The sequence below is a fragment of the Apiospora marii genome (assembly GCF_038362585.1).
Source record: "Apiospora marii strain CBS 49790 chromosome Unknown utg000011l_segment0_segment0, whole genome shotgun sequence".
NCBI lineage: Eukaryota > Fungi > Ascomycota > Sordariomycetes > Amphisphaeriales > Apiosporaceae > Apiospora > Apiospora marii.
The window spans coordinates 3,153,353-3,176,691 of record NW_027117382.1 but is presented as its reverse complement, the minus strand read 5'-3'; the positions used below and the strand labels follow the sequence as shown (position 1 = coordinate 3,176,691).

General features: G+C 56.4%; 7 protein-coding genes across 7 annotated transcripts; 2 read left to right on the top strand and 5 right to left on the bottom strand.

The window, feature by feature from the left end:
- Window positions 1–100: 100 nt before the first annotated feature.
- On the top strand, window positions 101–1,411 carry PG985_014099 (FAD/NAD(P)-binding domain-containing protein; the record flags this gene model as incomplete). Its single annotated transcript, XM_066833865.1, has 1 exon — window positions 101–1,411. The coding sequence occupies one exon, from the start codon at window positions 101–103 to the stop codon at window positions 1,409–1,411; it is 1,311 nt and encodes a 436-aa protein (XP_066678605.1).
- Window positions 1,412–1,568: 157 nt separating this feature from the next.
- PG985_014098 (uncharacterized protein) lies at window positions 1,569–3,025 on the bottom strand (the record flags this gene model as incomplete). Its single annotated transcript, XM_066833864.1, has 2 exons — window positions 1,569–2,901; window positions 2,958–3,025. 2 exons carry the CDS (start codon window positions 3,023–3,025, stop codon window positions 1,569–1,571), a joined length of 1,401 nt encoding a protein of 466 aa, XP_066678604.1.
- A 668-nt stretch (window positions 3,026–3,693) lies between these two features.
- PG985_014097 (uncharacterized protein) lies at window positions 3,694–6,666 on the bottom strand (the record flags this gene model as incomplete). The annotated part of the gene is made up of 2 exons (XM_066833863.1): window positions 3,694–6,420; window positions 6,619–6,666. 2 exons carry the CDS (start codon window positions 6,664–6,666, stop codon window positions 3,694–3,696), a joined length of 2,775 nt encoding a protein of 924 aa, XP_066678603.1.
- Window positions 6,667–6,917: 251 nt separating this feature from the next.
- Window positions 6,918–7,790, top strand: PG985_014096 (uncharacterized protein; the record flags this gene model as incomplete). Its single annotated transcript, XM_066833862.1, has 1 exon — window positions 6,918–7,790. The coding sequence occupies one exon, from the start codon at window positions 6,918–6,920 to the stop codon at window positions 7,788–7,790; it is 873 nt and encodes a 290-aa protein (XP_066678602.1).
- Window positions 7,791–8,513: 723 nt separating this feature from the next.
- On the bottom strand, window positions 8,514–10,483 carry PG985_014095 (uncharacterized protein; the record flags this gene model as incomplete). Its single annotated transcript, XM_066833861.1, has 4 exons — window positions 8,514–9,999; window positions 10,059–10,160; window positions 10,223–10,371; window positions 10,442–10,483. The coding sequence occupies 4 exons, from the start codon at window positions 10,481–10,483 to the stop codon at window positions 8,514–8,516; spliced, it is 1,779 nt and encodes a 592-aa protein (XP_066678601.1).
- A 956-nt stretch (window positions 10,484–11,439) lies between these two features.
- PG985_014094 (uncharacterized protein) lies at window positions 11,440–15,174 on the bottom strand (the record flags this gene model as incomplete). Its single annotated transcript, XM_066833860.1, has 1 exon — window positions 11,440–15,174. One exon carries the CDS (start codon window positions 15,172–15,174, stop codon window positions 11,440–11,442), a length of 3,735 nt encoding a protein of 1,244 aa, XP_066678600.1.
- Window positions 15,175–17,742: 2,568 nt separating this feature from the next.
- PG985_014093 (uncharacterized protein) lies at window positions 17,743–21,571 on the bottom strand (the record flags this gene model as incomplete). Its single annotated transcript, XM_066833859.1, has 2 exons — window positions 17,743–18,402; window positions 18,467–21,571. The coding sequence occupies 2 exons, from the start codon at window positions 21,569–21,571 to the stop codon at window positions 17,743–17,745; spliced, it is 3,765 nt and encodes a 1,254-aa protein (XP_066678599.1).
- Between the last annotated feature and the right edge of the window lie 1,768 nt (window positions 21,572–23,339).

The following is a 23,339-nucleotide window of genomic DNA, read 5'->3' as shown; positions in this document are numbered from 1 at the left end:
GCGTAACAAGGTACATCAGCAAGCCCGTCTGTATTTGACCCAACTCATACATAAGAAAGCCATTGTGCACCCCCAACCTCAAGCAACCTCAACGCCCGCCATGCCCCTGGACATCCTCATCGTCGGCGCCGGCATCTGCGGCCCCGCCCTGGCCTTGCTGCTCCTGCGCGCCGAGGGGGGCGCAAAGGCCTACCGCATCACGGTGGTGGAGCGCTGCGAGTCCCTGCGCACGGGCGGGCAGCAGATCGACCTGCGCGCGCAGGGCATCCCCGTGATGCGCAAGCTGGGCCTCATGGGCGCGGTGCGCGACATCGTCGTGCACGAGCGCGGCATGGCCTTTGTCGACAAGCACGGCACGCCCCAGTTCCAGTTCGGCGTCAACGACACGGGCAAGGGCCAGCAGGGCATGACGAGCGAGTACGAGCTGATGCGTGGGGACCTCGTGCGCGTGCTGTACGACGCCAGCCTCGAGGCCTCGGACGCGGCCAAGAAGCAGGGCGGCGCCGGCGTCGTCTACGAGTTCGGGGTGTCGGTCGAGACCATCTCGCAAAAGGACGACGGCGAGGGCGGCGTCGACGTGAAGCTAAGCGACGGCCGCCACCAGCACTTCGACCTGGTCGTCGGCGCCGACGGCCAGGGCTCCCGCACCCGGCGCCAGGCCTGGGGCGAAGAGGCCGGCCGGGCCGCGTTCCACACCCTGCACAGCTACGGCGCCTACTTCACGATTCCGCGCGTCGAGGCCGAGGACAGCGACATCGCCGTCGTGCACCACCTGTCGGGCCGGCGCATGATCGCCTTCCGCTCCAACGGCCGGCCCGAAACCCAATGCTACATGTTCTGCAACGAGCCCTCGCAGGCCCCGCGGCTGCGGGACGCGACGGGCTACAACCCGGACAAGAGCGTGGACGACCAGAAGCAGATCTGGCGCGACTTCTTCGACGACAGCGACGCCTGGTGCCGCGAGCGCGTGTTCGACGGCCTGAAGAACACCAAGGACTTCTACGCCCACGAGGCCGGGCAGGTGAAGCTGGACTCGTGGTCCCGCGGGCGCGTGGCGCTGCTGGGCGACGCGGGCTACTGCCCCAGCCCCCTCACGGGCTGCGGCACGACGGCGTCGCTGGTGGGCGCGTACGTCCTGGCGGGCGAGCTGGCGCGACACCCGGGCGACGTCGCCGCGGCGCTCGAGGGCTACGACCGGGTTCTGCGGCCGTTCATCGACGAGGTCCAGAAATTGCCGCCGGGGGGACCGACCCTGGCCGCGCCGCAGACGGATTGGGGGATCTGGTTCATGCACTCGCTGGGCAAGTTCGTCACGACGCTCAAGATTGACAAAATCGCTCTTAGTTTGATGCCGTCGGACAAGGGCGGCATACCCCTACCCGAATACCCCGAACTCAAGCTGACAGAATGAGATGGCGCTGGATGGTGGTCATGTAATGTAATGTACGAGTTCATGTTGCAACTGCTTAATGATAGATACCCTGCGATTTCCCCTCATACCAATATCAATTTGTTACATGTATGTGTATAAATAACACACTTGCTCGAAACGCACGTTGCGCTCAATATCATTTCAGGAGATGCCCCTCTGTGCTCGCCCCCTCTGGCATCTTCCAGTGAACCTTGACCCCGCCCCAGCTGTGGTCGTTGTAAGCATCCTGCACCTTCTGGCACGTCTTGAGCCCCCACTCCGTGACGCCGACCATCAGACAGCTCTCGAACATGAACGCGCAGCTGCCCTTGCCGAAATGCAGCGGTTTCAGCTCCGCGTTGCGCGCGCCCTCGTAGCTCTCGGCGTCGGGCCCGTGGCCGCTCATGACGTTGTGCAGGCTGGCGCCGCCGGGCATGAAGCCGCCCTGGCCGCCCTTCTTGGCATCGTAGACGCCGGTGATCAGGCCCATGAACTCGGACATGGTGTTGCGGTGGTACCAGGGCGGCCGGAACGTGTCGTCGGCCACCATCCAGCGGGGCGGGAAGATGACAAAGTCGGCGACGGCGGTGCCGGCGTGGTCCGACTGCGCCGTCAGCACCGTGAAGATGGACGGGTCCGGGTGGTCGAAGGAGACGGACCCGATCGTGTTGAACCGGCCCAGGTCGTACTTGTAGGGGTAGTAGTTGCCGTGCCACGCCACCACGTCGAACGGCGTGTGCGCCTGCTGCGTCCGGAAGAGCCCGTTGTTGAACTTGGCCGTGATGGTGTACGTGTTGGGGCCCGAGGCCGCGGTGGCGCCGCTGTCCTCGCTGAAGCACGCGACGGGCGCCTGGAAGTCGCGGGCGTTGGCCAGGCCGTTGGAGCCGATGGGGCCTAGTTCGGGCAGAGTGAAGTGGCCCTGGTATAGTTCGAGGGCGTATCCGCGAACTGGTCCGCTCGGGAGGTGAACCTGGTACTTGATGCCACGAGGAATGACGCAAATTTCCATAGGCCGCACTAGTAGCCAGCCGAGCTCGGTGCGGATGTCCAGCACGCCATCTTGAGTGACGATCAACAAGTCGCCGTCCGCCGAGTAGAATGCAGTCCGCTCATCCATGGACTTTCCAGCCGCATAGATGTACATGCCAATGCCCTGCTTGAGCGTCGGATCCCCGGCCCCAGCGACGAGCCTCAAGCCGGACACGAAGTCCGTCTGGTCGTCGTGGTCGAACGGGTCCCACCGCAATTGGTTGGGGATGTACTGGAGTTTGGAGGCGCTGTAGGGCTTATCTGATGTGAATGGTCCTGTGGTATCCTCCTGGAAAGGAGGGTGTGCGCACGAGGGGAGGATGCGGTACAGCCATGACTGCTTGTTCTCGTGCCGAGGCGCCGTGAAGGCCGTGCCGGACAGCTTCTCGGCGTACAGGCCATGGGGCGGCTTTTGTGGGGAGTTCTGGCCGATGGGCAGGGCACCGTTCACAGATTCCGTCCTGGGATGCGGCAATGAGCATGTAAATATCAATAGCTCAATGGTGGTCACACTTACTCCATATACGAATCAAATCCATTCTGATATCGGTACTTCTCGTTGCAATCAAAGCTGGTGACAGGCATAATTGTCTTTGGGGAGCAGGTATTAGACGGCCAAAATGAGGTGATGGTGATGGTGGTGATGGTTGTCAGGCCAGCAAGAACCTGAGATCAATGGAGTTGAGGCTGTTATTACATTGGATTTCAAAGACATTCGGAGCTTGTCGTTGCTCCATGTGATGAGAGGAATGCCTTGTACGCTGCAGGGGTAGCTCAGACGCGGGGCCGAAGATAGCCAGTATTAGCCGACCAGATGAGTGCGGAATAGGGACGTGGGGTAATTGAAGCTCGGTCTGGGGGTGCCAGCCGTCCGCGGGGAAGGACAGACAGACATCCGACGGCTGGTATTGACTTATATGGACCTTGGTTCACCATTTGTTTCACCTCGACGTAGTACCCAATTTACTGGCAAGTGATCGTAAATAAGTAGCGTATATCCATTATATAACAATGAGGATTAGAAGTCAGTGCGTTAAAATGAGTGTAAAGCATCGTTTCGTACGATAGCAACTGGACATGACGATCAGGCATGATTGTTCCACTAGAAGTCCAAGCAGCAAGATTGAACGCCAACCCCTCCAATCCGACTCAAACTCCTCTAACACCATCCGTCCTGGTTCCCCAGCAAAACAGAGACGACTGCAACCCGCGTAGCCCACTTACTTACTTACCTTACAGGTGCATCAGGCACCTCAGACCATGAGTGAGGAAGAAGACGAAGAAGGCCGGAACATGATGGAAGAAGAAGATGAGGAAGGCCGGAGTGCCGGCGACAGCGCCCGTGGTCTACTCCATCGCTGCTGGCTTCGATCATGCAGCATCCTTGCTACATCACCATAACCATTTGTAGCGGCGATTCTCGCAGCATCACTGCCCATGACATTTTGGGGGTCGGTAGAAGCCCCGCGGTCCAGCAGCAGCTCCACAATCTCGATATGTCCTTCCCCGGCAGCACGCATAAGGGCTGTGCCGAATTTACTCGCGCAGTTGACGTCGGCCCCTAGGTCTAGGAGCAGTCTGGCGATCGCGACATGGCCCTTTTCTGAAGCCATTATCAAGGCAGAGTCGCGAACGAGATTATTTCTGTTCACGTTTGCCCCTCGGTCCAGGAGCAGCCTCACTGTGGGGACGTGTCCTAGTCTCGAGGCCTCCAGTAAAGCCGTGTTGCCTTTATAATCCGGGGCGTTGATACGAGCTCCTCGATCCAAAAGCAGCTTGACCACAGCAATGTGGCCCTTGGATGCAGCAGACACCAAGGCGTTACGCTCTTGAGGTCCCAGAAACTCCGGATCGGATCCTCGATCTAGTAGCAGTCGTGCAGTGGTGTCGTATCCTTCGGCCGAAGCCATGATCAAAGCCGTCTCCCTATTGGTCGTTGTAGCTTCGATTTTAGCACCTCGGTCAAGAAGCTGGATGACTACATTATCGTAGCCAGATACTGCTGCCCATATCAAGGCCGTTGCGCCCAGGTCGCATCGGGCGTCGACCTTAGCGCCTCGATCGAGAAGCATCTTCGTGGCAATTTCATCCCCATGCTTGGCAGCTTCCAACAGAGGAGTGCGGCCGCCGCGGCCCTTCGTCTCCAGATGGCTACCTTTAGAATCATTTTCTGCGCCATGATCAAGCAGAAGCTGCGCAACGCCGCTATGGCCGTGGTAGACCGCCCAAGACAATGGCGTCAATTCGTACACGTCTCGAATGTCAACTTTCGCGCCTTTCTTGAGCAACAGCTGCACAATCTCTTCATATCCACTCGCTGCAGCATACGAAAGTGGCGTTCTTTTGTAACGATCCTCTCGATTGATGCTGGTGCTGACTTTGGACCAGTCTCTGAAGATCACCTTGAAAGACGACACTTGGTCTAGGAGCGGCTCGACTATTGAGATGAATCCCCTCTCGCTGGCCAACGACAAAGCGGTTCGCTCAGTATAGCGTCCGCGCACAGTGAGGCTTGCTTTGTTTTCTCGGAGGACCGGATTGATCAGCTTGTCTAACCCAAAGTATGCTACGATAAGCAAGGACGTGGAGACTTCGCCAGCAAACTCTGGGCCATCCCATCGCTTTCGCCCGTACACTCCCAACCAGTTCAAGCAGGCAGGAGAACGGGCTTCGCAGAGTTGCAAAGCCAACCGTTCCAGTTCAGAGTCAGGCTTATTATGTGCCTGTCGGTAATGATACGTCCAATTGCATGCGGCATACTCCAAAAGGGAAAATTGGCCACGGTTTTCCATCCCACCTGTTGTTTTGAAATCGGGAAGGAGCAAGTACTTGATGCATATGTCCGACAGTATATGGTGTGATTCTGCTGGATCAAGGGAATGTTTCCATTCCAAAGATGACTGAATCCTCGGCGATGACGATGCAGGTCGCGACCGAATCAGAAACTCCCTTGCTGTCTGGTGGATGAGAAATATCTCCGAACCTTGAACGACGACGAAAAGCCCACAGGCATCCCGAATTGCAGCCTGAAGGCGATCTGGAGGCGGCAAGTCTCTTGCAAGTTCCGCATGGTCCTTATGACGATCTGCTTGAAACGCCAATGCTTCAGCCATCTCGGCGAGTCGCAAAGGCCTATCTGCGGCAACAATAATGTGGAGGATCTTCTTGGCCCTTTTGGGGTCGCTACTCCGGCGGAGGATACCGTCGTAGGCCTCCTCAACCGTGTGAGGCAGTTCGTGGATCTTGGCACGCATATCAGCCTTGGAGAAGAAGATGGCGTCTTCCATGGCTGCGAACACTAGGTGGCACCATAGGTATGTACGCTGCTTGACAGAGGTGATTTCACCTTCCAACATCTGTACGTCTTCGGGTTGAAGCTTGTGCCTTTTTCCTAGTTCGCTCACCCGTCGCTTGATGACAATATTGATCTCCCGAGAAATGCTGTTCGCCAATTCTGGGTTCTCTCCACCCAGGTGGATGCCAGGCTGCGATTCTCTGAGGTGTTGAAACTCCCGCCCGATTGTGAGGTATGGTCGACTGGTGGCAATGAATTTGAGAGTGGAGGCCCCTCTTCCCTTGTCATAGAGCTGTGTCAAGGCCGCAGTCAAACGTTTATAGTCCATGCATTCATCCAAGGCATCAAGGATGATGACAATCTCGCCATCGTCGTGCTGAGTAGCTGCCTCGATAAGCATGTGCCACAACTCACTGAACGATGAGAAGAGCTGATCATCGTGGTCAGAAACCTTTTCGAGGAATTTTTCCAGGAGTAGAGCAGGTCTCTGAACGAAAAGCTGATGCAGGATACAGCAGACGGCAGTCTCTAGTGACTTCTGGTCATCGAAGTCGTCCTTGAAGAAGAAATAGCATGTTGTTCTGGTAGCGCTTGAAGCAAGGACTTCGTCTACCAAGTATCTTGCGCGAACCGAGTTACCACATCCGGGGTCTGCAGAGACCCAAAGGATCGTGGAGGTCTCCTTCTGCCAATTCAGAAACAGATCATGGGTTGTAAACCATTCTCAAGTGCCACGTATTCTTGTGGGGTTCCTGTTCTTTCGGCCCTTGTATGGCGAGGATTGAAGTCGTTGGAGGAAATTGGCGCGTGCTCGAGAGGCCAAAAGCTTTGGGTTTGACTCTTGGTGGTTGTGGACGATCGAATAATTGTGTCCAATTTGCACCTTCGCACTACCGTCGGCCCTGACGACGCCCGCCGAGTTGTTCAGCATCTTGTCCATAGGCTGATCTCTCATCATCGTCAATGTCGTGGTCGAGCAGCGTTCTCTCAAGGGGGGGTGCGGGGAAGGGAAGTCTGTTGGTTGTGTCCAGCTGCAGGTCGCTCGGGGGCCAATGATTTCTCATCAATATGCGCCCCCCTGCATATATCTTCAACGTATGCTCCTCTGTATCTTTAGAACTCGTTTTGTTCTCAAACAGTCATATTCATACCCAACTCTATAGATTGTCTTGCTTCGAAACTATGGCGGAAGTCTTCGGTACCGTTGCTGGCGCTTTGAGCGTGGCCGCTCTCTTCGCCGACTGCGTGGACTGCTTTGAGTACGTACAGTTGGGCCGCCATTTCGGTCAAGATTTCGAGCGTTGCCGGCTCAAGGTCGACATTGCCCAGACACGTCTGAGCCGCTGGGGCGAAGCGGTCGCAATCCACGAGGATCCTCGTTTCGCCACGACCAAGCCGGCCGACGCTCCCACACGACAAGTCCAATCTATCCTCGAAGAGATTGACCTACTGTTTCAATCAGTCCAAAAGAAGTCACAGCGATACGAGCTGGGCGCCAAACCCGACGACTTAGTGCTGTGGCAGGACAAAGACATGAGACCCGTCGGACGACAGCTTCATCAACAGCTCGGAAAGACCGTGCTTCAGAGGCAGAAGCGGACAAGCCTGGCCAAGAAAGCGGCGTGGGCGCTGTACGACGGGAAGCAGTTTGACAAAATGATTGAACAGATAGCAGGCTTCGTGGACGACCTCGAGGCGATATGGCCCGTCGAGGCGCCACGGCGTCAATTGGTGCAAGTCGAGATCGAGGAAGTCGATGACGAGCCGGCTCTCGAGGTCATCCAAGATGCTGCCACCAGTGTTGACAGTATCCTTGCCGAGGCGGCGGAACGCAAGGCCGCGGTGATAGCGGCGAAGAACCACGCGGGCCAAGTTGGCACCCAAGACCAGGCGCGCGTGCGGATTGGCAACGAGTTCGCCTTTGCCAAGAACTTCACTGGCCTGGCGGGATTTGCAGACCAGAGCTCAAACACCGCCGACACAGTGGACGCCCGCGGGGTGTCCAGGGTGCATATCGGGACCAGTTATGGAGGGCGTGGCATATTCGATGACTGACTGATTGCCGTGAGGATCAAGTCGCTGATGGGAGAGCGAGGTCCGCCCAAGTCCCAAGCACACAAGATGGCAAGAAATGTCGGAACATCAGTGGTATACTTCTCATAACCCTAGATGCTGATTTCCAATGTCCACACCTTACTTGGACCATAGCACAATCCAAATTGCTTTCCTTTTTGCCGTCTCACCTCATCGGGTGTTCGTTGGTGGTGGCTCGAAGACGCAACAAATAACAAGGATGCCAACAGTCGTCATGCAGAAAATGGTGATTTCAACAGCATCACCACATCGTAGCCATAGGCTACATTAGCAAAGTGCGTAGAACTCGTATATGATACCACCATGGACAGAAGGAACATGGGCTATTGAACTAAAAGAGAGGAAAACGGTAGATTGATCGCCCAGTGGGGTGGTGCGGTAACGTACTACTAACGCCAACCAAAGCGGGGCTTTGGGATCCAATCCTCTTTCACCTCTGTACTTGGGGCAGAATGCCATATGACAGCATCTGGAATCCGTGATGCAACTAACGTCGTTCATAAAGGTATCCGAATTCCTAATTTAGGAGATAATATAAACAGCGAATGTAAGTGACCCGGCCCTGTAGGTATGAACTCATGCCATTGTCCCACCCTTACGTACAAAACCAAACCTCGTGTAACCAACGCAATTCATTAAGTGTCGTCGAGCGCGTTCTTGAGTATCTAACCTGATAATATTCGTTTACTTGGTCGCCTCCGACTCCACCGCAGCAGCAGGAGCAGCAGGAGTAACAGCTGGCGTCTCTTCCGAACCCTCCGTCTCGGCAGCAGTCTCCTGCGACACATCGGCCGACTGCGGCTGCTGCTTCTTGCCCCACACGTTCACCGAGGGCATGCTGGGCATCTGAGTGGGGATGAACGACTTGAAGCTCGGACCGGCTGGCATCTGGGGCATATCCGGCATCTGCCTCGGCACCCGCGGCACGTACGACGCCAGGCCCGTTCCCGCCGACTGCGCGACGCCAAATAGGTAGCGCATGTAGGTCCGCTTCTGCTCGTCCTCATCTCCGCCCTCCGTCTGCAGCGTGTCCGGCGCCGTATCATCGTCATCCGGCAGGGGTACCATAGACGCCGCCGCGGCGATGTCCAAAGGCGACGGCAGGTCGCTGTGGACTTCTTCGTCTTTGTCTTCGCTGGTCTGGTGCTCAGACTCTTCGTCCTGTGCCGCCTCCTTTTCCGCCTTGGCGATCTCCTCCGTCTTGGGGATCTGCGTGCCGTCCGCGTCCGTCTCGACGGGCTGCTCAATGGGCTCCGGCGGCGGCGGGGTCGCGAACTTGGGGTCGTCCTCGATCGGGGAGTCGTCGTTGAACCATCTCACAACGTAATTACTGGCCTCCTCGGTCATCGATTGATACTTCTCGTTTTTCTCGGGGTGGAACATGCTCATGTGCGCCTGGATCTCGTCGTCGACCTCCTTGATGACCTGGCGCGTGAACAGCGGGTTGGCCAAGTGGTCCTTGTCGGGCACCGCGCAGAACGTGCGCTCGGGCACGAAGTAGCCACCCGTCCACACGCCGTTCTCGCCGAGCGAGCAGTAGAAGTTGTGGATGCCGACGCCCTTCAGCTCGCCCATGCGCTCCAGGCGGCGGTTGAGCTCTTGCTGCTTCATGAGCGAGCCCACGAAGGTAAAGTGCTCCGACAGGTACTCAAACGACTTGCCGACATTGCCGCGATTGATGTACGCCAGCCCCTGGCTGAGCGCATCGACGCTGCTCTGGTACCCCTCCTTTACGCCTTCTTTCATCGACGCCTTGTTGAGCTTGCGCATGTTGCGCACACCCTCCATGATCTTCTCGCGGTGAATGTAGGCCGTCACTCCACCGGCCGCGATAGCGCCCACAGTACCGGTACGCAGCGCGATGAGCTGCCAGCCCTTCCATGACGATCGCGTCGTGCGCGCTGCGGGCAATACGGCAGCTGACCGTTTCATGGCCATCTTGCTGAGTCCGGCTGGCGCTGCCGACAGTGCGGTCATGACGTTGAACACACTGCTGACCTTTTGGTAGTTGGAGAAGGCGCCATACACGAACATGGATCTCGCCAGCCCGTTGAATGGTGTGTCAAAGGTCAAGATCCCCTGGATCGGGGGATAGATGTGGTCATCATGTTTCTCGTCGGCAAGACGATCGTTCAATACCGAGAACAGCGCGTCTGCCGCAACGAAACCTCTGAATAATACGGTCAGCAACTATATCGCAATTATCGGTTTTTATGGGAGAGATCTTACCCCATTGAATGGGCAACGAGTATCACACCCACGCTGCGATCGTTCGGCGGCCATGACTTTTCACTGTGTTCTTTTCGCACATCCATCACCCTCTCCTTCAACCTGACGATAATGCTGTCAGCACTCTCACGAGCCATGCATCTTAGACGATCGGGTCTACTCACCAGTCCAGGAACAGCTCGGTAGACTGCTTCAGCTCCCCTCTTGTCTCATACTTGGGGAACACGACATATTCCACATTGTGATCTGGCAGCTTGTTGGACACTTCCTTCTTCAGATCCAACGGGAAGTTCTGGAAGGTATCATCGTCTCCCTGTTCACCCACGTTAGCCGCCATTCGACTTCCATTCATCACGGTATGACACAAAACACAGGCGACATACCTTGAACCCGTGAATGAAGCAAAGCAGCAATGTTCGCGACATGCTGGTGAACCTTGCGGCGGGAAGGCAGGATATTGCGACCGGCTCACACACACACAATCTGATAGCGACTAGAGAGCTTAGGGAATAGTAACACCGATTAAATATGCGTAAGTTATTTGGGGGTCTGTACTAGGATAGCGAGATAATTGATATTATGAAATGTCGCAGATCAGAACTGATCCAGATGCCCTTGGACTCTTGGGGACTTAAGTCTTTCTGCCCAGTACTCTTGTCAATGTGTCAGCGCCACTAGCCACAAGAACGGGGTTTATCAAAACAAGGAAGTTGCGATATTGGGCAACGATGGCTTGGGAGTTGTGGCTTCCGGCAGGTATGATAGTCTTGCATATTCCAAAACGTCGGGCGCAGAGCTTAAGGCCTTCGAGAGCGGACACCCCCCTCTAGAAGCCGCCACCACGTCATTCATCACGTCATGCCCTCGAAGCTACTATCATGCAAGATCGGGAAAGCTTGGTCGTGCCAGCTAAAAGGCTTAGAGCCGGTACGCTAGAAGTAGCAACTACCGGGGAACCAATTAATGGTCTTCCCAGCGTCGCGTGGTCGCTATCAGGCAGCTCGGCGGCTTATTGGCGACTGAAGCTATCCGCAGCCCCCCACTAGACCATCAATCAATCTGTCTGCGATGGAGGAGTCAACTTCAGAAGTTCACCGTGTTCACAGATTCACATTTCGGAGGTACAGAGATGTTGATGTGAGATATCAAAAACTTGTAATTAAACTAGAACACTAATAGTACAGAAAGCCAACTTTTGTGACAAAACGCTCAAAGCAAAAATAGTAAAAAAAAAACGAAGCCCAATATTTCCATCCGTGACAAATTATGAATTCCCCATCATTAGGAAGCCGTAATTGAAGTAGTCATGCAATCATCGCCCGTCGTGACAATAGAAAAGACCAGAGATCATGACTGAAGATAATAGTAAGAAGAAAGCATCTTACAAGATGCCGAGGAAACCACCACCCTTCTTGCCGCCACCCTTCTTCTTGTCCTGGCCAGTGACGGCGCCAACGACACCGCCCAGACCGAGGCCGTCGAGGACCTTGTTGAGACCCAGGCCGCCGAGCAGGTTGTTGACCAGTCCGCCGAGGCCGAGACCGTTCAGCAGCTTGCCGACGAGTCCCAGGACACCGGAGAGCAGCAGACCGACAGCGGCGATGATCTGGAACAGAGGCTCGGCCAGGAGTCCCCAGAGAGGGTTCAGCTCCTTCTTGGCGTAGTTCATGTCCTCGAGCTTCCGCTTGGCGTTTTCAATGGTCTCAGTGACAGTGCCGGTGAGTTCCTTGAGCAGGTCCGCGAGGTGGTACTCCTCGGGGCTGGCCTCGTGGGCAGCAGCGCGGCCCTTGGCGTTGCCGGCGATGCGACCATCGGGGTCGAGGCCGCGGATGACACCGTTGGCCTCGGTGAGGATCTTGCCGCCCTCCTCGATCAGAGGCTTGACGGTCTTGACGAGTTCCTCCTCGTTGCGCTCCTCTTCGGGCTGGCGCTCGGCACGGTCGATGTTCTCGGTGATCATCTTGCAGATGGGGCGGATCTTGTCGAGCGAATGCTCGATGCAGACGCAGATACGCTTGGCGATCTCGCGGTCTTGCTCCATGCGGAGGCGCTTCTGCTTGTCCTCCTCGGACTCCTCCTCGGTCTCGGGCTCAGGCTCGGGCTCGGGGATGTCCTCGAGCAGGGAGACGTGACCCAGGATGCTGCCCTTCTGGTCGACGACATCGCCATCGTCGTCAATCTTCTTGCCGGCGCACTTGGACAGGTCGCCGGAAGTCAGCTTGCCGATGAGGTCGCCGTTCTCGTCAACAACGTTGCCCTCCTTGTTGACCTTGCGGCCAGCCATGGGGCTAACGTCCTTCTGCACCTCCTCGGGGGTCCAGCGCTCGGCGTGGCCCAGGGGGTTGCCGTTCTTGTCGAGAATGTCACCATCGTCATCAACAGCGCGGCCGAAGAGAACCGTCGCATCGCCTGACGTGAGACGGCCGACAATGTCACCGCCGGGGGTGACGACGTGACTCTCCTTGTTGACGGTGCAGCCGGGCAGGTCGCTGAAGGGGCCCTCCTTCATACCGTCACGCTCAGCCTCGGGAATGAGCTCAGCGCGGCCGATAACGTCACCGCCCTCGTTGCGGATGGCACCGGTCTTGTCACACATCTTGCCGATGAGGCGCTTGATGTCACCCTCGACCACGCGACCGTAGATGTCGCCGTGGCTGTCGACAGCGTTGCCGGCCTTGTTGATGCGCTTGCCTGCGAGGGCCGAGTTGTCGACCTCTGGCTCTGGCTCGGGTTCCGCCTCCTCCCAGCGCTCGGCACGGCCAAGCTGGTTGCCGTTCTTGTCGAGGATGTCGCCATCGGCGTCAACGGTCTTGCCCTTGAGCTTCTTCTCGTCACCCTCGACAAGGGTACCGATGCGCTCGCCCTGGTACATGATTGCACCCTTGTCGCCAACAACGGCGTCGGGGAAGTCGGCGAAAGGACCGTCCTCCTTGGCGTCCTCACGCTCCTCATCAGGGATGGGCTCGGCCTTGCCGATGACCTTGCCAGCGTCGTTGAAGATCTCGCCGTTCTCGCTGATCTTCTTGCCGACAAGGTGCTTCAGGATACCCTGGACGACATGGCCCCAGACGGCGCCCTTGTCATCAACCACGTTGCCGAACTTGTTGACCTTCTTGTCCTTCAGGGAAGAGTAGTCAATCTGCTCGGGCTCGGGCTCGGGCTCAGCCTCAGGCTCCTCCTCCTCCTTGCGCTCGGCCTTGCCGATGACATTTCCGTTCTTGTCGACAATGTCACCATCAGCATCGACCTTCTTGCCAATGAGGTCCTGGAAATCGTCGCCGACGACAACACCGACCTGGCGGCCATCGAAGATGACCTTGCCGTTCTTGTCGACGGTGGCATCGGGGAAGTCCTCGAAAGGACCCGAGACGTTCTCGATGGCGTCGGGCAGGACCTCAACCTCACCGAGAACGTTGCCGCGGGAGTCCCAGACCTTGCCCTCGGCGTCGGGCTGCTTGCCGATCATCTTCTTGAGCTCACCAGACTTGACGCGACCCAGAGGGTTGCCCTTCTCGTCGACGACGTTGCCCATCTTGTTGATGGACAGACCCTCGAGGATGGAGATGTTGGGGAGCTTCTGCTGGGCTTCCTCCTCAAGAGCGTCGAGGCGCTCACCGGCCTCGGGAACCTCTTCCCGGATACGGTCGACGACAGTGCCCTCAGGCACAAGGTCGACCTGGCCAAGGACATCATCGTCCTCTCCGAGAAGCTCGCCCTTCTCGTTGATGGCCTTGATCTCCTTGCCTACGAGGTCTTGCAGGTCTTGGTCCTTGGCCAGCTTGCCGAGGATGTTGCCGTTCTGATCCTTGACTTGACCATCGTCAGAAACGGTGAAGGGGCCTTGGAACATGTCGACGACCTTGGCCGCGACGGAGGGAGCAAACTCGGGAATCTCGATGGGTGCCTTCTCGCCAAGCTCTCCGGCCTGTTCCTCGGCACCTTCAACGGCGCCTTCAGCGCCCTCCTTGACATCCTCAGCACCCTCAGGCACCTCGACACCTTCGGCAGTCTCGTCAACCTTGTCAGTGACGTCGCCAGTCTTCTCACCAGCCTCGTTTGTGACACCCTCGGCAGTCTCGCCGACGCCATCGGCAGTCTCGCCGGCCTTCTCGCCGGCCTCGTTTGTGGCACCTTCGGCAGTCTCGCCGACGCCATCGGCAGTCTCGCCGGCCTTCTCGCCGGCCTCGTTTGTGGCACCTTCGGCAGTCTCGCCGGCCTTCTCGCCGGCCTCGTCGACGGTCTCGCCAACCTTACCGGTGGCACCACCAGTGGCGCCATCTACGGTGTCGGTGACGGGCTTGGTAGCATCTTGGGCAGTGTCGGTAACGCCCTCGGTCGTGTCGCCGACAGCGCCAGTCGTGCCCTCGGCAGCATCGCCCGCGGTATCGGTGGCGCCCTTAACGGTGTCACCAACCTTGTCCGTGGCGTCCTTGGTGCCTGTCGCGCTTCCGACAGTGTCTGTGGCACCCTTGGCGGTGTCACCTACGGCGCCGGTAGCGCCCTTGGCTGCCTTGCCGACGCCGCCTGTGACACCTCCGACGGCCTTGCCGACGCCGCCCAGCGCGCCGCCCAGACCGCCGCCCTCTTCTTGCCCAGTGGTCTTGTCCTGGGCAAGCTTCGTGGCCTCCTTGGTTGCCTCCTTGGATTGGGTTGTGTAGTTGCCCAGCTCCGAGGCGACATCCTCGAGAGGCTCAGCCTTGCCGCAGATGCCGCCCTCGTCGTCGAGGACGTCACCTTCTTGCGTGACAATGTAGCCAACGAAGTCCTTGGCGTTACCGTCAGTGACCCGGCCAATGGCGTTGCCGTCGTCGTCAATGACCTCGCCCTTCTCGTTGATGCGGCCAGCGGCCGGCACCATCTCGCCCTCGTCGCCTTCATGGGTTGAGGGGTCTAACTCGTCATCATCGTCGTCGAGCTGCTTAGTCTTGTCGTCCAGTTCGTCCTTGGCATTTGTGTCTGGGACGCTGCGAGGTACGTCGGGCTTTTTGCTGGAGATGTTGTCCTTGGCGTCGCCAGTGGACTTTTGTGTCTGTTTGGAGGCCTTGTCGGCCGTGTCGCCGACTTGGTTCTTGGTCTGGTCCAGCTTGCCGGTAACATCTCCTACTGCTGCAGACATGGTGGCGGTATGGTTGGTGGTGGGGTCGTGGGATGCGTGTGAAGATGCGGTGTTGTGGTGGGGAAGTGGGTATACTTGTACAGGTTGATATCTCGTGGAATCGTCAAAGTTATGTGGCTTCAGGTGGTGTTGTACAGACGGATGAGCTTCGTTACTCATTCGATTGGGGTATGATGGGTATGATGGGGTATAACGGTAATATTATTATCAATAATGGTCATGAGGAAAAGCAGAAGAGGGTGTAACGAAACGGCGGCAATGTGTATTTATGTGATATGGCTTGCTCGCTCCATAAGAACGATGACGACCGTGAAGCCGTCCCAGGAACCCCAACAAGCAGCAGACGGTGCCGGCATCCAGGCAACTTACGTCACAGGAAGCCTCTACCGCGGCTGGGGTACGCGACGGAAACATACTCCATGGATTGCAGAGCTGTAGCTATCCTCGACATCCCTACCTGTCGGGATGTTTCGCAGAGGCCCTACCGGCTTAGGCTGTTATTTCGACGTCATGCCCAAATTGGCATAAACCGTCCGAACGTCATCAATACGGTAAACTCAGGGCAGGACCATAGAAAGGAGTCATGGGCGCAAGACGGCGTGCTTGCGATGATATCAAGCCACACTTGAGGCTACCGGGATGGAGTCTGGATGGGAACCGGATTCCTCGCAGATCCCACTTAGTATCAGGGGGGATATTGCATTGCAGGGGGATGGGTTTGAGGTGTGGCTGCTGCTTGCTTGCTGTCACGACTCTCTTCGAAGAAAACCCCCAATACCCGTTAGTGGATCATCGAACGGGCCAGACACTACTCTTGCTAGTTGGGCGGGCTAACGGTGCAACTCCATTGGCAGACATTGTTCAGAGTCGGGGACAGAAAACAAGATTTCAAGGCCGAGGGCCAAGAGTATGGGGATGGCTTACAAGACGCCATCGAGGACATGGGCTCGTGGATCTCGATCACTCAGCATGTAAGTCGTCAAAAGGAGACAGTTGAGAATGCTCCCATGAAGTAATGTTGGTTGCTTCTGCCAGCTGTGCTGTTCCAGATAGACCAGGGTGTCCCCATGCTCACTGCCTGCTGCCTGCCTGCTTGCCTGCCTGCCCGCGCTGTATGTATGATTCTATCATCGAGTTATGTGATGAGCCTGTAAGCAGCCGGACACATTTCCCCGGGGAGGCCCGATCTTTGGTGTGACTGTCTGGCTTCCACAGCATATTGGGGCGTGCGCGTACGGAAGTCCAGGGCCTGGATCCAACATAAAAACTTGGAAGTAGTGCCCAAAACCTACGAACAAAATTAGCATCTGTTCAGCCACTAGAGAGAGCCACACCCCCTTGGCCCAAGACGATGGTATTGCCCATCTAGGCAACCTAGCACCTAGGGGCATGTTCATGACTGAGTGCGCGGGTACATCGCAGTGGCAGGTACATACTTCCCGTCCGAACTGGATGGTGGGGGGTGTGGGAGGATCAAGCGACCGTTTGATCGACCGGCCGGTCAGACTAGTGCGGATGTAGCGGCGCGCGGAATGGATGGCTGCCCGTTCCCTTCTCTCGATCGTTTCTCATCAGACGGATTTATGTCGTTAGTGATCTCAGAGGGAGTCCACCTAACAACGGGCGCCCCTCTTTTGGGCTACTCCACCCCTGGTCGAGGTGCCGGACCTTGCAAGTTGGCTGGCAAAAGTCGATGCACGATGCAAGAAGCACATGAGGCAGAGCCGCTTGCAATTCGCTGCTGAGGCTGCTCCTTGTCGAGTCTCGAGGTGGCCCCGCAGTTTCCGGGCTCGACTAACGTCACGCCTAAAGTGGCTGACACACGCATTGGTGGTTCTGGACCTCGACAATCCGGTTTTTCGACCCAAGCCTGCGACTCCTGGCTGGCTGTCACATCAAGCCACAGATTCAGGATTGGACAATTGGGTGATCGGCGGGATACCACGTCATATCCGGTTTAGTCATGGCGTAATGGCTGGTGTCGTCGCATTCCGTCGCTCTCTCCAAGATCACTGTCGAGTGCAGTGCGTGCGTGAGTGGGGTTGCCGCGTTCTTGTTTTTCTTCCAACTTCTAGCACAGTCACAAGGTCAGTGCCACCTTCCGCCCGTCTGTGGCTTTTCCCATCCCCAGCGCCCATCCTTCTTTAGCCATTCTGTGGCACTAACTCAGCACTATATTTCGCAATTGACTTTGGCATCTACTGGTACCTAAACCTTAGCTACGTGTAAGCCACGAAGACTGATCTCAGGAATTCACGTATTCGGAATAGCTACAAAAGGTCTCGTATCTCGAGATGAAAATACATTTGAACTACACTAATAATAACATAATGAAGATGTGATTTCATAAATCGTGACACGCAATTGACTTCGTCCTATTTTACAAGCAGCAAATTACCACCCTGAAGATTGCCCGCCCGCCCATCAAACTTGCCAGCCACCGAAAACTATAAGATGCATACCATATACCAAAATCCAAAAATCCAAAAATCCCCGCCATGCTTACAATATGCTTCGCCTAGAAGCCCCGTAGTGCCTGGTTGTCCAGTGTAGCTGCACCTAATCAACTTAGGAGGTTTGCTTCTGCTCCTCCGTGTTCACCTCGAACTTCTTCTCCTGTCTGAAGACCGTAGGAATGCGGATAGTCAGTTGGATACCGTCCGATGTAGACTTGACATCAAGGAAGATGTCGGCAGGGATGCCGTTCTCGTCGACCTTGGGCTTATTCTCATCAGACTGGCCCTGCTCCTTCGACTCCTCGCGAGGACCTTGTTCCTGGCTCTTGCCATTCGAAGGAACGAGCGCGCCGCTGATGCCATTAGGCTGGTTGTTGAGCTTGCCAATGATGTTGCCATTGCTGTCCATGATGTTGCCCTCCATGTCCACCTGCAGGTTTCCAGGCAGCGGCGTAGTGCCAGATGGACGAGGAGGCTCTTGGTGGTGGTCCTCCTTGGGCGCCTGAGGCTTCTCTTGAGGCTTCTCAGGTGCCTCGGCAGTGAAGTTCTCGGTGACGTAGCCAATCAACTCTCCATTGTCCCCGTAGATCTCACCCTTGTCTGATACCTTCTTTCCGACCATGGACGGTAAGTCACCAGTCGCATGGCCGAGGACCTTGCCGGACTCGTCAACGACGTTGGCGACATCGTCGACGGTCATGCCGACGAGTCCCTTGGACAGGTCAGAAAGGTTGGCCGGAGGCTGGCTACCGATGGGAGTAATCTTCTGGATCTTAGGAATAGGGTCAATGTTAGCCGTTGACACCTGAGGAGAGTGAATGAATGGATCCAAGAACTCCTCGGGGCGGGTCTTGCGACCCGTCCCCGTTGTCAGCGCCCGTGTTGGAGCCCTGCCTTGAAGCATTGGGTCTCTCGGGGATAGGCAATGGGAAGTTCACCTGTTTGTTGATCCGTGCTGGCCTGCCATAGTTATCAACCGATTGCGTATGCCCACCATCCTTGTTGCCGTTCTGCTGCTGGTCGCCGTTTTGCTGTTGGCCATTGCTCAAGTTGTACAATTGATCCTGGCCAACTTCCCGGTCCTCTTGTTGGCCATTGGGTCTCTGGGCCTCCTTGGAGGCACCGGAAGCCTGGTCTGTAGCTTTGTTCTGTGTGCCCTTTACAAGGTCGTTGGACTTATCCTTGAGGTTGCCAGCTTCGCTTTCAGCCGACTTCTTGCCGTCCTGCGCCTTTTGCGACGCAGTATCCTGGCCCTGCTTCTGAGCATCTGAAGCCTTCGCCTTGGCTTCCTCAGCCTTGCCATTGGCCTTTTGAGACACATCGCCAGCAGCATCCTGTCCCTGCTTCTGGGCATCGGACTTGGGCTTGGCTTGGTCGGCAGCTTCATCCGCCTTGGCGTTGGTCTCGCCGACGAGCTCATCGTCCTTGGGGAGTGCCTGCATCAGATCACGCGAGATGCCGTCGAAACCATCGACAGAACCAGCACCAGCGCTGCTGGCGGTGTTCTTGCCAGCGTCCTTTGCGTCTTGCATGGTGGATTCGGGCTTCGACTCGACCTTGGACTCAGACTTGGATTCAGGCTTGGACTCGGACTTAGTATCAGACTTTGATCCTTCTTGGTCTTCGGGAGCTTGACCGATAAGTGCCTTGACGAACTCTCCCAGCTCAGGGTGATTGGCAATAGAATCGGACTCGGACTTGGAGTCAAGTTCAGACTGAGGCTGAGTATCAGGCTTTGATTCTTCCTGGTCTTCGGGAGCTTGAGCGATAAGTGCCTTGATGAACTCTCCCATCTCAGGGTGACCCAGATCCGAGAAGTACTTCACGAGATCCTTAGGCTTCTCGATATCGTCGATATCGTCGCCGTCGGCACCCTCGAGCTGCTTCGCAAGATCTTTGGCAGCTTCGGGAATTTCCTCCTGGCCCTTCTCCTCGGAAGCGTCTGTGCCCTCTGACGGCTTGGACTCCTCGGTCAAATTTTTGGCAGAGTCAGTCTTCTTGTTGGCCTTGGGAGCTTGTTTATTCGCCTTATCGGCTACCTCGGAAGCCTTGGACGAAGCGTCTTTGGTTCCGCTGGGGAGACCAGCAGACTTCTGGTCCTTGGACGTCTTGTCTTTGGCAGGCAGATCCTTGGGGTCGGCGTCTTGCGAAGCTTTATCGGCGTCTTTGATGGGAGCCTCGAGAGCCTGCTTGGACTTGGATGCTTCCTTCTTGGGCGCGGAGCTGTCGACGCTGTCAGCAGCAGCCGATTCCTTTTGCGAGAGATCCTTGGAAGCGTCTGTGGCTTTCAGATCCTTCTTGGGGGCGGAGGCGGTGTCCTTGATGTCAGATTTATCGGACTCCTTAGGTGCAGAGTCTTTGGTGCCGTCAACAGCCTTAGAGGCTTTCTTGGGTGCAGAGTCCTTGGTGTCGTCGGCAGTTTTGGAAGCCTTCTTGGATGCGGAGTCCTTGGCGTCGTCGGCAGTCTTTGGTGCAGAGTCCTTGGTGCTCTTGACCTTCTTGGACGCAGAGTCCTTAGTGTCGTCAGCGGTCTTGGAGGCCTTCTTGGGTGTAGGCTCCTTGGCACTGTCCGCAGACTTTGAGGCTTTCTTGGGGACAGAGTCCTGAGCGTCGTCGGCAGTCTTTGATGCAGAGTCCTTGGCGCTGTCGGCCTTCTTGGATGCCTTCTTGGGTGCAGATGCAGCGTCGTCCTTGGGCGCCTTGTCCTTGATATCAGAGGAACCTGACTCCTTGGGTGTAGAGTCTGCGGCCTTGTCAAGAGACTGAGATGCCTTTCTCGAAGCGGGCTTAGATGCCTTCTTGGGCGCCGAGTCCTGGGCAGTCTTTTTCGCGTCGGGAACGTCTTCAGCGGGGGCGGCGTCTTTCGGCTCAGCGTCCTGAGTGTTGTCGGAATGCTTTGAGGACTGCTTGGGAGCAGTGCTCGACTTCCTCTTCTTGGGCAGGGCTTTGGCGTCTTCGGAGTCTTCGTTGGGCTTCTTTGGCGCCGAGTCTTTGGTGGACTTGTCAAGAGTCTCTGAAGCGTCGTCTTTGGAAGGCTTCTTGCTCTTCACGGAGCTAGATTTCTTCTCTGTAGTGTTGGCAGCGCCTGCGTCTTTGGAAGCCGCCTTCTTGGGCTTGGAAGTCTTCTCCAGGGCAATGCCTGAATCGCCAGAGATCGACTGTTCCTCGCTGTCGTCGTCGTCGTCGTCGTCGTCGTCGTCGTCGTCGTCGTCGTCTTGGTTGGGTGTGGATCCCTGCTTCTTGGGCGGCGTGGAATCTTGAGAGACGGTGGATGATGACGACTTCTTCTTGGGCGTGGTCTTTTTGGGCGCAGGATCTTGTGTAGAGTCTGTGCTTGGTGCCTCTTTGGTCTTCTTGGAACCAGTGCTCTTTGGTGCAGATGGTTGATCTGGATCTTTGCTGGTGGAACCTAATGCGGGTTCATCTTGCCCCTCAGCTTCTTCGTCAATTGAATCTTTCTTCTGAGCGGGCGCGCGACGTGGCTTGCGTGTCGGGGTGGCAGGGGGGCCATCTTTTGAGGTGTCCTTGGCGGCGTCTGTGCTGTGGTTGACTGTGTCGTTGGAAGTGGAGACGTCGTCGTCCTTCACCCCAGCGGCATCCGAACCAGCAGCATCACCCAGCTTGCCCGATTCAGCATCAGCCTTATCGGATTGGGCCGAGTCGTCAAGCGCAGACTTCTTGGAAGGTGTCCTGAGAGCTTTGGAAGAGGGTTTGGCCGCGCTCTTGGACGCGCTCTTGGTCGCCGACGGGGATTCGGACCGTGACTTGGGTGCCGAATCCTGCTCCGACTCCTCAGCGGGCTTGCTGGGAGCGTCGGCGCTGGGCTGCTGCGTGTTATGGGGAGCTGACGTTGAGGACTTGTTGGACCTCTTGACAGGCGGAGTCTTGGTCGAAGGTTTGAACAGAGTTCTCCTTGTGGACGGGGTTTGTGGGGTAGACATGGTGTCAGCCATCTTGAGAGCCAACGTACGGAACCCGTTCAAATTAAGGGTAGAAGAATAGGAAGGAGTAAAGCGTAAGGATGAGTTTATACAAGAGTTCGACGTCGGGGATTTCGGGGGGCATTCACGTAGTCTTTAAGGTCGTGAGTCTCCTCACTTCCCAGAATAACAAAATATACCTGCGATATGTATAGGGTGCACGGTTGAAACAGCAGCAGGGTAGGAGATCTCCAGTCGGAGTTTTATTCTTAGCCCATGAATCATGGCTCGAGGCTCTCTGCGTCATTGGACATCGGATGGGGAGGGACAGACAGTCTGCACCCCATACTATCGACTCACCTTCACTGAGCCGTCTCGCTCTAATCGCGATCCCAGCCTCAGCGGATGGGAGCAGGACAAGGGTATGCTAGGCCATGGGCATTTTCCTGCCCCCAAAACCAAGTTAATTGTTGGAGGAATACGATATGGTGGCCCAACTTGGGGGGGGGGTCAGCCACACGTCAGATTGATTCATTGATGGCCTTCATGGGTAGCTCGCTCGAGCTGCGGTACGAGGTACTCGACTTCCCGGTGCAGGCCGGTGCAGACTGGCAGTTGCAGACAGCCATCGTCATTGGTCATTGGAGCTCTGAGGTCGTTTTTTTTTTCTTTCTTTGCAAAGTGGCCAAGACAAATACGCCAACCGTGTCCGTGGTAGTTTTGCTCCGGCCGCTAATTAGATCTTCGGGATTCCTCAGTTCGAGACGGGCCAAGCTGGGATACCCTGTCGCTGCGGAGTCCACACTGTACATAGTAGTCTCGTAGTGTCTCTCTTGATACGCAATTTCTCACAATGACTTCATTGTCTGTATGCCGCTTTGCCGGGTGTTATGCGAGATCCGGGGATGGCTCCTGTCCTGGATGTAAGAGATATAACTGCATATGGCGGTTGGCACTTGACCAGTTGAATCGCCCGACCAGATCGAGAAAAAGAGGATATCAACTAAGCATAGCACAGATGAAGACCACTTCTGTGCATGAACTTGATCGATATGTCGATTTCCCCATGGTACCGATCGTGGCTGAGGAGGGTAACGGGTAACAACAGTGAATGGTTGAAAGCTGTCCTGTCGCGTTCCCCGTCCGAGCTTCTGCGGATGATCGCCATGGGTAAGCTGGGTACATGCGGCGGGGAGCAGTGACGCAGCGGGGCTTGGGTGTGTCGTTAGAAGTAACCTCGATCAATCAAATTGCTCGACTCGAGACTCGATACGGTAAAGTCCATTTCTAACCGAATCTCAACGGTCGGCCCGGAGCCTGAGCATCAATGCCCTCCCACCCAAATCCATGCACCCATCCCAGGTCGGCATCCCTCAAGATCCAAAGAGGCAATGCTCGAAACATTCTTTAACCTTATTCCCAAAATATGGGCAGACTGTTGAACTCAATTCAATCTCTAGATACAAGCCGGTAGCTGTCAGCGGGCAAAAGGAAATCCATCATTGATGTCTGGTGAGACTTGCACCACTCAAGTCATACCAGATCAGGTGCATGGCCGTGCTGTACCTAGCCGTTCCGCAATTTTGTACCACTTCGGCAGTAGCAGTGATGTCGCGAAACAATGGGCACGCCAGCCCATCTAATAAGTGACATGAGGATTCCCGGTGCTGGTCCTACGTTGCATCACATGAGATTTTGAATCGTGTGCCAGTGCGACTGACAGCCCACGAAAACCGATAGGCCCCCTCTATCTTGGACCGTCTCAATCTTTGGTTGAGACGGGCTGCTC